The sequence below is a fragment of the Struthio camelus genome, chromosome Z (assembly GCF_040807025.1).
Source record: "Struthio camelus isolate bStrCam1 chromosome Z, bStrCam1.hap1, whole genome shotgun sequence".
In the NCBI taxonomy this organism is placed as follows: domain Eukaryota; kingdom Metazoa; phylum Chordata; class Aves; order Struthioniformes; family Struthionidae; genus Struthio; species Struthio camelus.
The window spans coordinates 61,567,541-61,583,904 of record NC_090982.1 but is presented as its reverse complement, the minus strand read 5'-3'; the positions used below and the strand labels follow the sequence as shown (position 1 = coordinate 61,583,904).

The 16,364-nt window shown below is 41.3% G+C and overlaps 1 protein-coding gene across 2 annotated transcripts in view; it reads right to left on the bottom strand.

Moving 5' to 3' along the window:
• Positions 1-16,364, bottom strand: part of LOC138064826 (beta-hexosaminidase subunit beta-like) — a 19,989-nt gene extending 3,625 nt beyond the window's left edge. For both annotated transcript variants that reach the window (XR_011138073.1, XM_068928855.1), the window contains exons 1-13: positions 15,889-16,364; positions 15,479-15,627; positions 12,614-12,679; positions 11,803-11,849; positions 11,470-11,580; positions 8,889-8,990; positions 7,160-7,289; positions 5,156-5,336; positions 3,973-4,059; positions 3,326-3,398; positions 2,514-2,688; positions 1,376-1,466; positions 1,058-1,162 (exon numbers count right to left, since the gene is read on the bottom strand). Coding sequence is in view for 1 of the 2 variants with exons in the window: in XM_068928855.1 (XP_068784956.1) it covers positions 1,058-1,162; positions 1,376-1,466; positions 2,514-2,688; positions 3,326-3,398; positions 3,973-4,059; positions 5,156-5,336; positions 7,160-7,289; positions 8,889-8,990; positions 11,470-11,580; positions 11,803-11,849; positions 12,614-12,679; positions 15,479-15,627; positions 15,889-16,199 (1,628 nt within the window). In the remaining variant the exon portion in view is untranslated. The remainder of the gene's footprint in view (positions 1-1,057; positions 1,163-1,375; positions 1,467-2,513; positions 2,689-3,325; positions 3,399-3,972; positions 4,060-5,155; positions 5,337-7,159; positions 7,290-8,888; positions 8,991-11,469; positions 11,581-11,802; positions 11,850-12,613; positions 12,680-15,478; positions 15,628-15,888) is intronic.

Below are 16,364 nucleotides of genomic sequence, written 5' to 3'. Positions count from 1 at the left end.
TTAAAAGCTAGCTTTTATACTCTAGGCTAGAAGTTGGTAATTCAGACATGTAGTCACGCTGAGAGAGAGATGACCTTAGCCACCTACAGGAGCTTGAGCAGACTGCTCGAGTTTTGTACCTTGAAATCCTTCCCGCAGTTAGTTGGTATTTTTCTGTGATTTGTCATAAACTTCCATAAAGAAGTTAAATTGGCATGTTGCATTCTTGCTGTAGTGCAGCTTTGACAGTGTTAGGGAAAACCTGAACATCTCTGTGGCTGTATACTTTTAAAAAAGTCAGACTTGGACTTAAGGCCTCGAAATAACTCATTTTACAATGCTACCTCGAGGACTAACGGCATGAGTTACTAACCAGAATCTACAATTAACATTCTCTTGTTAATCTACACTTAACATTCTCTTGTCAGAGTCTTGCAAACTCTGCTATCTTTGTCTATGCATAGTTGTAGAAGATGCACTAGCAGTAAGCAGTAACTCTTTAGGCAGCTTTTGGGGAAAAACATGCAGACAAGAATCAGTAGAATCAGTCATGAACTGAGTTTATAGTAGCTGTAAATAAAACTTAATTCATCAGGGTTCCTCATTCACCCCTCAGACTCCACACTAAGGCAAAACCTGAAAGAATAGCTTCCTCAAGTTCACCTGCCATGCAAGAAGCTGCATTTGATTGCCTGCTGCAGCTCTTTAATTTTCATAATATTTAAAAAATGCAGTCTGCTTTTTCCGTCTGCACTCCTCCCACACACCCTTTATTGTATGAAATAAGTCAATCAAGATGTTCGTTTTTTCCTTGAGAGGAAAGAGGGACAGAGATAAGCTGTAGTATTTCACTGAAGAAGATTAACAGGTTCTGAGGGTGTTAGTTGCAAAGTTTGGAAGTCCTGTCTTAATGCATCTCTTTTTTCCTCTTTTGAAGATATGAGGACCACATGGGACGATATTTACGTTGTCAGATTAGGTTGTTAGTTCACTTCTGGGCCAGCAATTTAGGCCTGTACTTGAACTCCAGTGGTTCTAAGGCATGAGCACCAAGCTTTACTAGCACTATTAATCTTACCTGAGCATGCGGCATCGATGATTAGATAGCCTTTTATAAGCATCCTTTAAGTCAGTCACGTTCCTGCTGCTCCAGAGTCTTTCCCCTACAGCACTTGCACGAGGCCTGTAAAAGCATACTGAGTTTTAAAGCAGGCATATGCTGTTACCAGAAATGGATTAAAGTTTTTAATACCCACTCTCATGTCCAGAAGCAACAATTTGTATAGTGGGTTATTATCAGTATCAGAACAATACCACTGCTAACAAAGTACTGTTGGATTAATTCTTACTCATTGTAGCTAGCTTTCTAAAAATCTAAAGACGGAGAAGTTCATACCATAGTCTTGGTGTGAGGTTGGTTGCATCCACAAATTCCCCCCACAGGCAGGCTTCTCCACCTATTACAAGTTGTTTCTGCTTTTCAGATCCTGTATTCAAGGACAGAAAATTAGAATTGCTATTTGCCCAGAAAATGAGCATATTATAAATTTCATTCTTGAACACTTTTAAAGTATTGCTGTTTAGTTGATGTTTACTTTATCATATCTAAAAAAAAAAAAACAACCTATCCTGAGCACTCAATTAATGTTTTGTTAGTCTTGTTACTGAATTATCATACCATTTGCCCAGAGAACCCAAGCTTTCTGCAAAATGTTCCTTTCTTTGGTAGAAATAATTTTTAATCTTCATCCTCTGAAGACATGCCCCTGCCTTTAAACAAACATTTTTGATTGGAGATTTCAACCCTGGTTGTAACCGGTCATTTTATTACACACTCAGCATTCCTTGAAAAAGCTACTGAAGTCAGCTGGTCTACCTAACCAACTCAGGGAGATACTTTACATAAAAATGAAAGCCAAGAAGAGCATAAGATATGTTTGTAGCAGTTGTAGCCAGAGGAAGAGAACACGTCTTTCTTGAACAGCCTAATACCGTAGAAGCTTTGAGTTGTAGAGTTTGAGGCTTGCCAGGGAAAAGGGAAGCAAACCTGGATTTCCTGTAGGTAGGAATTTATTCCTTGAATTACTCGGTCAAACAAAACAAAAGCACACTTGCATCTCCTCCTGCTGGGAATGGATGGGACCAAACTCCCCTCTCCACTCCCACAGCTATTTTCTAATATGACCTAAACTTACTCAAAATCATTTTAAAGTTTTGGTGTACTGTCTACCAACAGCCACTTTGGACATCTGTAACCCTAATGCATAAGGTATCTGTCCAGCCAGTCCAGCATCCTGTCTCACACACAAGCACTCGTGCTGATGCTCAAGGAAGGTATGTAACACTTTCTTGTGACAGCTGGAAAGTTGCACATTTTCACAGTTCTATTGGACATTAGTCCTTTGATTACAGTCTCTCTGTTCATAGTTACAGCATGTCATCTCTAAATAACCTTATTCTTTCCATTTACACCTTATTATGAACCAAAGACTTTAATGCACACAACAGACATATAAAAAGGATAATAAACAAACCCAGGAAGTTAAGTGGTTCAACACTGTAGTATTTCTTCCAGTCCTGCCCATAACTAATGTAGTCTAAGTACCAGGGAGCTGCAAGGATAGCAGTGAACCCTGCTTCTGTGACATTGCTCAGTTCTTGAACGTAGTTGTTTCCCATCCACACTTCAATTACAGTGTCTGGTTTTAGCTAGAAAGAGGAGGAGAAAAATTAACTTGAAAGAATCCTATTTGCTATTACTGGGAAAAAGAATGATGGATTTTTAAAACTGAGGAGTGTATTTTATTCTCAAAGAGGAGCACTTCAGCAGCTACCTTTTGGCAATTGCTTTCTTCCAAATCTCAAGCTGATCATCACTTTGTTGGTTTTAAACAGAGTTCATCCTACAGTGAAGCCTAGATTATATTACAGACAGTTAATGCCTAGAGTCTCATATGCATCAGTGATCTGTGAACAGCTCAGACTTCAAGCACCTGGTATTACTGATCCAGATGCAGAGTTATATGAGAAATTTTAAAATACAGAAATACACAGAAGCTTCCCTCCTCTACTTTGGTGTCCTGAAGTGTGTTATAGTATCTGCTTTCACCTTTACAAAAATCTTAAACCCTGACATTCTTGTTCCACCTATTTTACCTGTTCGATAAGATGGTAGTTTCAAGTTAGGCCCCACACCTGGGAAGGCTTACTTGTGTTGTCCTGCTAAAGCCAGCAGACTTGCTTTAACTCTTAAGACACATAATATACTGCTTAACAGTGCATTTTGAAAGCCTCCCACAATACTGTGCTGTTAAGGAAGAGTATCTTGTTTCTTTCCCTATCTTACCTGTGCTTTATTATCAAACACTTCTTGCCAGACCATGTATCCCTTGTTATAGGAGGAAACAACGTCCAAAATCCTAGAATTTAGAAATGATATCATGGTTTGTGATTGTTCGTGAGTTCAGTACAGACACATGAAAGGGCTTATTTCTACACTAACACACACCAGGCCCTCCCCAGTGCTGCAGAAGGGACCAAAAGAAACCAAGGTTTTATGTTTTTTGTTCCTCAGAGCACTGCCTGGAAGAGGTCTTCTCCCATGCAGCTGCAGTAACAAAAACTGAGATTCAGAACTTCAGCTAGGAGCTTCTAGAGGCAGCAAAATCTGTTTTGTTTAAGAACAACGAGAGAAACACACGGCTATTAAAACCTTGGGCCTTTCCCTTGTATTGACATGATAGCAGGTACTTGGTTTAAGAAATGCCATACATTCAGAGCGTGCTTAGAACTGGCCAACATTTGCTTCCATCCCACATTTTAAAGAACTTCACATTCAGTGTATTAAAAGGAAAAAGTGGGTAGTCCCCAATACATGGGACTTTGTGAAACCAGATCAGTCTAACTTAAAAGAGTTTCAGTATCTGAACTCCAGCAAGCCTCCCAAATGGCGCGGAAAGCTGGGCAGAAAGAAAGAAAAAACCCACGACTTACTTCTGTATATAGTAAGATTCCAGTTTAGCATAGTCAGTGCCAAATCCTTGCTTCTTCATGAACTCTTTCACTTCAGGGTTAGATTTCCTTAATAATAATAATAAACTAAGTCAAAAAAGAACATCACTTTTGTTTTAAAGTAGATTTTCCAGCTAGTTTCACCTATGCAGCAAGAGGCTGCTGACTGCAGAACACTAGCTGATGCCTTAGGCTTGCTCCCACCTGGAATGCACAACAGAGCAAAGACAGCAGGATACATGGTTTGCTTACTCTAAAACTGTGTTTCATCTTGATTTGAAACAAAGCCAGGAGTCCTAGTTTCCTGGGAAAGCTATTGGGAGACCCTGTTCTGAAGCAGTCTCTGGCAGGCTGTCTCAGGCTCCTAAAAGCTGAGGGGTTCCTGGCTCTTCTGCAATTTAGCGGGAAGATTGCCAGCAGGCCTGGAAACTGAGCAGCCATAGCCAGGGGATCTGCTGGGGTGACATCAAGGAGCGAGCTTGGGAAAACGCCCCAAAACCAAACCAACACTTTGTGATAACGCATTTGTCAGGACTTATCGTTGCTTTTAAAAGTTAAAGTAAATTCTGAGTGTTCAGATCTGATATTTCAAAAGAATGCATAAATATTAACTAGACCAAATTGAATATTAATCTTATTAGATCAGATCCAAATTCTGTATCATTAGTTGCTCTAGCAGAGAGACTCCAAACTATGCAACATCCACAACCACTTGAAGAACTGTATTAATACGTGCCATTGCTTTTAATACAAGCACACAAGAGTCTACTGTAATTCTTAAGGTTAACAGATTTTCTGGAAGTCAGAACTCTAAGGAAAAGGACTGCTTTTCATTTATCCTACAGCATTTAAATATTAATTATCTTATATAGTACTTTTCTTCCATACTGGTTCTTTTTCCTGCCAGGTTAGTTTTCATACAGAAACCCTCTCCCTAAATATTTGTGAAACTTGGTCAAAACAAAATTCTGCACAACAGTTTAACTCCCACAATACTTGCTTGTTTAAGGTCACAAACGCTCTGCCAATAAATTGTTATAGAAGGAGTGGAAGAGATCTTTGGGTTAAGCAGAGAAAACCGTCTTACCCAACTGAGCACCATAATTGCTGGAGTTAGGCAAGTTTAAGAGACACTAGACATTTATTCTTTGAACTGTCACCATACCAACAAGCGAAGCTCACTTCATCTCCTCCCAGGTGAATGTAGTCATCAGGAAATACACTGCTGATTTCTTTGAAGAATTTAGTCATGAAGTCATAAGTTGTATTCAAAATGGGATTTACAGGTCCAAAGGACCCACTTGGCTGCTTTCCACTGTAACAAGGGGTGAGAAGATCTTTTTGACCTAATGGAAACAATTAATATAGGATATTCAGTTCTGTGTTGTTGTGCTAACTTTGCTATCAGGAAGACATAGTTACTCATATTACAGCGGTTGATATTCATCACTTAAGTGCTGGTCTATTCTAGGTACAATGAAATAGAGGAAAGGTGAAAACAACAACTTGCCCAAGGCCGGAGAACACACCCTTCTAACCAGAAATTAGGACTCTAGCTTTTAGATTTGTGATTTTAAAACACTAATTTATGGAACATGTCACTACCTGGAAAACAACTTCTGGATGACTACTTGAATGGGAAGGCTTTAATGGATGTAGGAAGGAAGCCAAACAGGCCTCCTGAGCACATGCTCATTATCTTTTCTCTTTTTATTACCCTGCTTTTCTAGCACATAAGTAGGCAGGAGGTATTTGGCTCAAGGCAGATGTCTCACCCCAGTCTGCTAGGAAATTACCTCTACACAAGAAAGGAAGGCTAGACAAAAAAATCAAAACCAACCATTAGTTCTGGAGTCAGGCTATCTGAAGCAACTTGAGACAGGATAACAAAATAGGAAAAAGTTTAAGTGTAGGCTGGAGATTCCCAAGGTCTATTTACTTGGTAAAATATGATTGCAGCAGCAGCTTCCCATAGCCAGACGCCAACTCTTTGTGGTCCCTGCTCCAAGCACATTCCCCAGAACAGGGCCCTAGTGGTACATCTGTTGCCTCGCCCACCCTCCATGCTTGTTTTCAGGCCTCTCCCCCACATCTTGAATTTGAATGCAGGCAAAGCGTAGCTACAGCTCCCAGGTCCATAGCCAAACCCAGGATTGGCTGCAGTCCTTTACGTACAAAAAGCTGTAATACAAGAAGCAATCGGGAACAGCTGATTCTAGGCTAGAGAGCTAAATCTTGCTCTTATCTGATTGTAGGTCAGTCAGTCATCCACATGTCACTGGGCAAGGCACTGGATTTTGTTAATGCCTCATAAGAGCAGAGACTAGATGAGACAAAGGATTTAGAAGGAGTGCTTAGCAAACTTAGCTTTTGTATTGTTCCTTTCCTCCTCATCTAAAATTAGTGAGAAAGAGCCTGAACATCTAACATTCTACAGCTACATCCCCACCAGCAGAGTACAAGACTCATCCTGTGGCTAAAGCTAACGCTACCCGGGACCAGAAAATTTTTGCTATTTCCAGTTTAGCTAACAATGTCTTAGGTTAACTTCAGTGGAATAACAGTCCATGCATCTATTCCCCTTCTGAATTAAGGCACAAGGATCCCTGGTCCTTGACTTTATGTAAAAAACCCAGCAATTGAATTATGAAAGTCGTGTCTATAAAAAAAATTACATATATTTTTCTCTCAAATCCAGAAGATCGAGAGCAAAGGAAGTGTCCAGTTTTGCTGTGTTCTGTACATTGGCAGAATATCACTGTACTAATAGAAAGAAACACCAAGCACTTTATAAGAACCTTCCTAAAGGAGAAATCTCTGCTCTGAAGAGAATAGCTCACTACGTCCAGCCATTGCCTTATTACTCTAAATTCAAGACGACTGGATGGTGTGATAATGATATATGAAGTCTAAGGCAGACAGAGGAATACATATCTGCCTTTGCACACACATCCATCACAGGAAATAACTGCTCAGTCTCAGTTTCCTCCATTCACTTTAGTTCTTCCAACATGTGACGGTCATCACCATCACTGATTCTTTCCCTTGCTTACCACTTAGCAAGAGCCTTTCAAAGCCCTTTCAAGGAGCGCTCTTAGCAAAAGCGGTTGCTTTTATATAGCAATATTATGCTGCAATCTTTTAACCATTAATACTTTCTTGGACATACCTTTTCCCCAAGACTGCGTGTGTCCTGGGGTATCAAACTCTGGGATAACTCTAATGCCTCTTAACCGGGCATACTCAATCACCAGATGGACGTCAGTAGGAGTATAGATGTGGTTATAGGAGTAAGCTCCCTGTGAAGTGTTCACATTTAGAGACAGTTTACAAGATGTTATACCAGCACCTCACAAAATTGGGATTAAAGTGTTATACTTTAGATCAGAGAGCAATTTTACAAATTGACCTTTTCTAGCTTATCACATGTGCAACTACACGGACAAAACTTTTTGGATGACTAGTGAAAAAAGAACCAGCTTTTCACACTAAAGTAAATCTGAGGCGGTCTTTCTTCCTTCCCTGGCTCACAGTCATTTACAGAAGAAAATAGAAAGGCTAGTTTCTATTCCATCAGATTATTTACAGATATGTTTTTCAAATATTCGGCACAGAGGCAAGTTAGTTTTCCACTCCACCTTTGCACCGCTAGTTCTGAAATAGAGGACCCTTGTTGCTACGTGACATACAAGACTAGTGGAAAAAGTCAAGTCAGGAAAAAATGGCTTCTTCACATGACACCTCTGCGTGTCAGTTTTGATATAACACCTAATTTGGCATCAGGACACGTTTGCCTTGTGAGGCTGAATTTGAGCATTATTGCACTTCCACACAGCCAACAGAAACATGACAAATGACCCACATTTCTACAGTTTGGTGGAACAGATGCTCACCAAAGAGCAAAACTGCAAAAGAAAAGTATCATGACTCCTCGCGATAAATAGCATTTGTCTGGAAACTGCTTCCACAGTTGAATTACTTAAAAAAGAAAGGAAAAAAAGTGCAAAGCAGCAGCCTTTTAAAAGAAGGTTACTCAGCCAAAGGACATCTCTCTCTCCCCAGCTGTCAGTGTGCAATAGAACAGAAGCCTACTTAAGCCATTACTAGGACAGCTAATCTGACTGCATCATCTGGCATTCACAGACTTTGATTTTTAAATTCTTCATGGCATCTGCTTTAAGCACTGCCTATATAGCTTTTATATGAAGGTCAAATTCTAACAAGCACTTTAAAACAAAATCATCAATCTTGTGCGTAGGCTGTCTGCTTAATTATTAGTGCTTTGATTTGGCTACTACGTGATTGAACAAGAACCTCCTGATAGTTTTCATTAATTAGGAAGATCTATTGTGAATCAAGCAGTAAAGAGGTACGTTACACTGCACTTGTTTTAGGAAACATCATCTCATGTTTGGACTTCTTACGTAAGTGTTGTGTAAGTTAACTAGATCTCAGAAAGAGCAAAAATATTATTGCAGTGGTTCTAAACCTATGGCTGATGAGAAATTTTGTTAGGTTTCCTGCCACTGCAATAAGTGTAAGAGTTAAAAAAAACAAAACAAAAACACAGAGATCGAACTAGTATTTACCACAAGAAGCTATTTGCACAGCATTATTGCTTGAAGGTCTGCAAACACTGGGAATCACTATCACATCCGAGTTGTAGAGTTAGTAAGGTAATGACCATGCATCCACCAAGAAATACCTAAACATGGTCCAAGCAGACCCTCAGGCAGGATCTTAAGTGTGGATCTGCTGGTGCTTAGTGGTCCTTTGGTACTGTTTCACAATCAGCCAAGACAGGTTTATTCCATTTGTAGTGCTCTCATGTCTGTATTTTATTTTCAGAAAATATGTGCCAGAGTTCTGCCCACCCTGTTGCAATGATATTTACTCACCTTGTTACTCAACTCAGGGAAATAGACGCTCTGGTAAGGGAATGACTGATCATCTACTATGTGCCAGTGGAGAACATTGAATTTATTAAAAGCCATGGCATCCTGTAAAACACGATGCAATACAGTCTAGTTAAGCACTTCACTCCCACAGAAAACCCATGCAAAAAAGGTGCTCTTGTCCCAGTACTAGTTGGAAATTTCCACTATTTCACGATAGCATCCTGCAGGCCTAAAGCAACAAACAATTAAAAAAAACAAACCAACCAACCCAAGTGTACCAGGCTTCTCACTGAATCCTAGAAGCATACACCAAAATGCACCAACCTGTTCATATTACTGTTCCTTTTCTCGGTTGTCTATTTGCTCCGCTCCTGTCAACAAGCAGTTGATCTGATCATGCTAAACTGGTGGTAGATAACAAACTGCTTTAAGTTCTTCTTCCACTTCACAACACGTCTGAGTAATTCTCTGTGTGCCACCAACTGTTTCACTGTTTATGCTTTTCTATCTAAAGACTTCAGACTTGAAAACTAAACAGCACGAGAGATTCCCCCCAGGACATCCTTATCAGGTAGTGACTTCTCCAGAATCCATTTCAATGCATATAAAATAAACTATGCACTTCCCCCCTCAGAAGACAGTGGTGTTCTTTTCTTTTAATAGTGTCAATACTTCCCCTCTGTCCACTATACATAATCAAGATAAATGTTAACACGTTTATTACAAAATCATGACTCAAACGGGACGGTTAAACATGTATCCTAAGTTATACAAGTTTCTTTTAGAGTCTGTAGGAGTGTTCTGCAGTGGGAATGGAGGGAGTGAGTGTTCTCTACGTACTTCTGGACTAAGTAACAGCAAGACAGTTGCCAGTTGCTTGCCATCATTTTTTTTTTTTCTTCTTCTCCTCTTTTCATTGAACTGTATTTAAAGAAGTAACAAAATCTTTTTAGGGAACTCTTCCCTAATCCAAAGGAAGCTTTATACTTTGTCTGTTCTCCAAAATTCTCTCATCTGCTTTGCTAGACAAGCAGAAGTATTAATTACCAATTATCTACATGCGCTTCAGCAAATACTATCTTTCCACATGGAAAATTATACCTCCTGACCTTCTTTTCTGTGCCCTTACCCGAGACAGTGCCTGCCCTTTTACAGTACAGCAGTTAGATACGAACAGGAAATGTACTTAAACTGCTGCCTTAAGCATCTAATTACCACATGTCAGTGAAGGGATTACTGCTGCTTTTTATTAGGTTAGGCTGGATTCAAGCAGGCACAAAGGTGGGAGGAAAGGTGCACTTGTTTTTAGACCAGCAAAAGGGCATAAAACAGCTCTGGGGAAGCATTAGAGCCACAGAAATAATTTAAGGAAAAAACCCTAGACAAGCAACAGTTACAGATATACAAAAAAGGTTAGGAACACAAGTCTCAAAAGTTAGCCTTGGACAGATTTCTGCTCTTTTAAAGACGACAACAAATATTGACACAGGAACTACTTGAGCTGTTGGAGCATTCTCAGTTGTAAATGACTGCTTGCACAAACACTACTTGCTAAGCAGAGACTGATCCTAAAGGTAAATACAAGCAGTCAAATACCCACAGAGGTGAAAGTCCCAGTGTAGCTCTAAGCACGTAGTTCAAGGATGACCTCAAAAATAAAGGCTAGTTTTACCTATGCTCCCTCCATGCCCATCTCAAGTCTGCTCTGCTAAGTCCTGAAACATGAAAGGGAAGCATCTAAAAACATGGTTTCTCTTGGAAAAAGCAGCACAGAGACACGACAGGAAACTGCATGTTCCCTCCTGTTCAAAGGCTCCTCTAATTTCATCCCACCAAATAAGCCCTGCTACCAGGGTTTTAACAGGCGAAAAGGGCAGGAAAAAAAAAAAAAAAACACCCAAACCCCACAGCTCCAGGTGCTATGATCAAATTCCTCATCTTGCAGTCTGTTCAAGGTGGGAGCATACAATTCTTAGGGTGCTCTAAGTAAGCTTAGTCCTTAGTAAGCTCTTAAAAGAGAGCTTATCCCCCCCAGTTCTTTCTTTCCAGGGGCACGGCGCAGGAAGTGAAAGAAATTCGTGAACATGAAAATCATGAACACCTTGGAATCTCCCCTCTCTACTTTGTTACTGAATTGATCTGAGCAACCTAATCTACATAAGAAAGGAACACCAAAGCCTAGTTATAGAAGTGACTGGAGTTTTCCTGTGATCGTAGGAGCTTAGTCCAGGACTTGTAGGGCCTTCCCAGTATTGCACATCGACAGTCAGATGTCTCAGAATGTGCTTCTGAGAAATGCATGGAGCTGGTCTAGCCAACAGAAAATGCTGAAAATTCAAGGTGCCATAAATCCCACTCTCCTTCACAGATTCACTAACCACTGCCTCTGCCCACTCAGGATCTCGATTCCTCTCCAGCATAGGCTCTGACGTCCTCTTAGCATAATTCACTCTGTCCTTTTAGAGGTCAGTCAGAGGAAACAGGTTTTCCTTTGAAATCAACATCTATTGCTAATATTTCAGGGTGGAAAATACAAAACCAAAAAGCCTTTATTATTAATGATACAAAATTGTCCACCTACCAGGTTTGTAAGAATAGATTTCAACGGTAAATAATGCCTTGAAGTATCAAGCAAAATTCCTCTGTGTGCAAATCTTGGGAAGTCGTAGATCTCAGATGCATTGACAAGAAACTACGAGAATGAGATTTAAAAATTAGAATTCCCATTGTACGTTCATCATTACAAACAGGAAATACATTGACTTTTCAGTGTGTTAGCAGCATTCCAAAGACAGTATTCTGGAAAAACAGCCAAGGTGACTAGCAGAAGATCTACTGTTTCTAGAAGAGCACCTAATAGAGAATGCGGCTGAGGGCTATCAGGTCTGTGTTTTCAGTTAATAGCTATACTCACACTTCCGTAATCATCTTCATGAACCAACTGGCTGAAGGTTTCCAAACCTGAAAACATCCAAGAAATGGATTTGGAGCACAATCCAGTACTTGTCCTTAAAACTTCAGTTAAAAACAGGACCATAATTATTTATGGGCATTTGCACAGCTAGAAAGAATGCTTTGTAGCTTAGTTTCTTTCTCTTCACCACAGTCTCCTTAGTTGCTCAAAGATCACATTTAATGATGTACTGTGAGAGAGAACTCTGTTATAGAAAGAGTACTAAATTGTATCACTACTGCTCAGCTGTACCAAATTAACCCTTAAATAGAACAGAGAGGAACGCATGCATGCCTAGTGTTGTCATGCGTGTATTCCTGCCATTTCTGGAACTGGTGAAGTTTCTAATTCAGCATGAAAAATTTACTAGTTTAGATAACATTCGTCTTCCAAAAAGAACAGCAGACAAACTTCATTATAATCTTGTTGGTGACATGTTCAGTACATTCAGCTCTTAGGTGCAGTTAGAGAATAATTTGTCTACAGTGCAGATCAGAGGGTTTTTTAGCACCAAAAATTTGGTTGCCTATCCAGATAGAAGCTGGATATTTCAAGCACAGCAAGAGTGCACTTATGGTGTGCCACTGGAGCTGGGCTGCTGAGCATCTGGACTGAAGGTCTGGCCAGCACACGTCTTGAAACCCTTTGGCCCATCTGCCCAAATTTTCTTCTCATGAAGGACGGAATGAGAGCAAGGCTCAGGGATCAGCTGCTTCTTAGCCTGTCACATAAGGTCAGAACAAACAGCTCCATATGAAAAGTATTAGCTTACCTCTTAAAGCACCCCATACCTCGTCTGCTTTCAGTACAGCCACAGGCTCAGTTATGGTTAAATGATCTAAAGAAAAGAAGCAGCAGCTATTCCTCAAGAAAGCATGGAATGACGAGACGACTGCTAAAAGGCATTAAAAGACTTCTCAAGTTCAGTTTCTCCCTCTTCTTGTAGTATTTTTCAATTCTAACCAACACTGTTTTTAACGGTAATGCTGTGCAGCTATCTAGCATTTGTTTTTGTGTTCCTGAAATACTGCAAGCTATTGTCCGAGAGTCAACAGTTAATCAGTAAGACGATAAAGCAAATATGGCGCTTAATAATGTGAGTGGTGAATATCACACACAAGGCCAGAATTCCAGCCTAGTTTAGCCCAAGTGATTTAAAGCATATCAAATGTCATTTTTGTATTTCATATATAGGCGATGAGGGCTGCGTAACTAAGCCAGACCTAACCACAAAAGTTTATTTCCCCTTTTACCTTCCTTTTATATACTTTGTGTTTACATATTTTTTAGACATGTAGTTTGTCAAGTAATATTATTTGGTGCTTATTATAAAGGTCCAATTATTGGGGGGTGGGGGGGGGGGCAAAAAAAAAAAAATCAAACCACCATCTGGTGAGGATGTGTAGGTAGAGAATACGTTGACGGAGGAATAAAAGTAAATGATATCTGAAGGGATCTGTAATAATCCTCCTTAAATTTGAAGAAGTTTCATTGACCACAAAGTGCTAGAAAAAAAACAAAGCTCAAGTCACTCTGTTTTTCTTTTTTAAATGGTTCAGTAAGTTTTAGTAAAGAAACAGGTTATCTTTTAAATGTTGGTTTAAAAAAAATCCCCAGAGAGATATAGTATATTTAAACATCACAGCAATAATAAATTGACCAGAGTCGTGCGTTTAAAACAGAGAGAGGGAAACTAATATTAGAGAGGGGTAAATTACTGCATGATAATTTGTTGAATATACCTCAGTAAGAAATAAGTTAGTTATAAATTATACAGTACAAACATTTGACTAAACTACTGGAGAAAGCCATTCAGGCTCTCAAGCTGCCATTTTAACCTAAGCAGACTTTTCTGTGTACACTGGAAGTTCTGGCTAAGAAACAGAGACCTTGGAACAGGATCACAATCTCCATGGATCCTTTAGTCATAAATTGTAGTTCTGGTCAGGAATTTGCTTCTAAGCCAGCAGTTTTTTCCTGAGCACGTATCATACCTTAAATGAATGCAGCATAACAAGTTTTGTATAGCTGTATGGAACCTTTTACACAAAGGGGCAAAGAAGCCAGTAGGTAGAAGGGCAGATAACTTGTACTTTTCATAGGTATCCAATATTCTTGCTATAGAATCACTCCAGTGACTGACCCATGTTGTCTCTGTTAAGATATGGAGCCAAACTTGCTATCCAGCAGGTGAATAACAACCACATAGTTCAACATTGTTCCCTGAACAAGCCATCCCATGAAAACTAGAGAGTTAAATCCTTGCTGAAATTTGGAGAACTCATCTTACTACACTAAAACAAAAACAAAAACAACAACCCTCTGTGTTGTGTAATAGGAAATAGCTTTCCTATAGCAGAGGAAGAAACTCTGACTGTTACAAAGAATGCAACTTAAAAAAAAATCACATGATCTGACAGATTCCCCGTCAGAAAAGAATTAGCTTTGGTTAAAATCTGAAGTTCACAAACCAGTTCAAAGTTCACTAGTAGTGAAACAATATAAAAGCTATCATGGTAAAGAAATTCTAAATCATCAATTTACTGCTATATCTCTTTTTGTATTTTAATGTATGATAAGCTTGCATACAATATTGCACTACTTGGCTACATGTACCAAAAGGACTGAGAAAATTTGAAAAATCAAGAAGTTATTTGACTTCTGCTGCAGAAGCATGACTTCAGATTTAAGGGATCTTTTTCTAAGGATGCATATCCTTGATACAACTGCCTCAACTAGTACAGACCTATAAGATTGTCTCAAGACAGAATTAAATGAATTGACTTCTCATTCTGTGTTAACTTCCCCAGATAATAAGCACTATTATCTCAACTCATCTTTATTTGAGTTATGAGACTTCTCTGGTAATTAGGATTCGATTTTAGAGTATTTCTCCAGTCTCGGCTTTAGTCATGAAACTAAAGAAGCCTAACAGAACAACTCTGATATAACCATCATGTTTTTAAACCTTTTTTCCTCATACCTATTGACAGAATGAACAAGGATTTATAAATACTGCAAGAGGAATGACAAGAACTTCAACGAACACATCCTGTTTTTCTTGGAAAACAGAAGCCAAGTACATAAGTCAGTGTAGACTGCTTTATTTCAAATGTAGTTATTTCAAGGGAGAGTGGATGAATAAGCAAAGCCAGCCTTCATTCAACACCCTTCAATTACTAAAAGAAAGGATGATCTGACTACTTACAGATCCAATCACCCATAGTTAGATACAGTACAGCACTATACCTGTGATTCTTAATGATAGTTATTAGAAAGGATAGCAGCAGGCATATGCTATTTAAACTGAGGAAGTCATAGATTGCGTTTCTAAACGACTTCATCATTCGCTATGGGTAAAGTTTCACCACAAATGTAAAAGCAAGAATTTGCTTCTGGTTGTCACTGTTGTGAAGTGTTTTAAAGAGCTTCAGTGAGCCAGTTATTTCCCAATCCTTTAAAAAGTTGATGACTTTTATATTGCAAATGTGATCGGGAGAACAAGCACTAACGATGAGAGGCCTATACGTTATATAAGCCGTGGACTGGAGGAAAAGGGAAAAAAACCCGCCAGCAACAGACCTAATATAAACCGCCGCGTTTTGTACTGCGAGCCCCCCGCCGGCGCGATACTCACAGGCCTCGCTGGACGCCACCTGCGGGTAGCCGTTGCAGCCGGGCTCCGAAGAGGCGATCACCACCTGCAGCTGCGCTAACTCCGGCTCGGCGAGCCCTTTTCGACCCCGATGTCGCCACCGGGAGTACCCGAACATGTACTCGTAATACCTGCCAGGGAAGCACAGGCACCGCGAGGCTCTCAGCTAACTGCTCCCGCCGCCCCGGCCGCACGGGGCACTCCGGAGATAGGGGCCGACCTCTCCCTGCCCCAGTGCCAACCTGATGCCCTCACCGGGCCACGCCGTGGAAACCCCGCACAGCGCTCCCGCTCCGCCGCCCCCTCCCCGGCTGCCCCCACCCGCGGGCCGCCGCCGCTGGCAGCCTCACCCCGGCGCCTGGGCGGCAGCCCGGGCGACTGCCGGGCCTCACCTGCGGAAGGCGTCCTGCAGGAGGGCGCAGGCCGGCCCTGCCGAGGAGCCGGCCCCGTGCACCATCTGGAAGCGGTCCGGGGCCAGCTGGAGCTGGCGGGAGGACGTGCGGAGCGACTGCGGCAGCGGCCACAGCGAGTCCTCGGGGAAGGCGCCCGAGGCCGGGTCCCATTCGGCCACCTCCAGCTCGGGCTCGAGCTCGGGCTCAGCCTCGGCCCGCGGGGCGCCATGGCGAAGGCTAGTGCCCACGAGCACGGCGGAGACGAGGAACAGCCCCACGAGGAACCCAGCTAGCCCCATGGCTCTGCCCATAGTACTACGGCGGCGGCAGCCAGCGGGCGGCCGGCCAACCCACCGCCCAGCCCCGCCTCCGCCATCACGGGACCGGCAAGGGCGGGCCACGCCTCGATCCTCTCAGCGCGCCTGAGGAGCGCCCGCCCCCCAACGGCCGCGCGCCCGCCGCTCGACGGCCGCGCC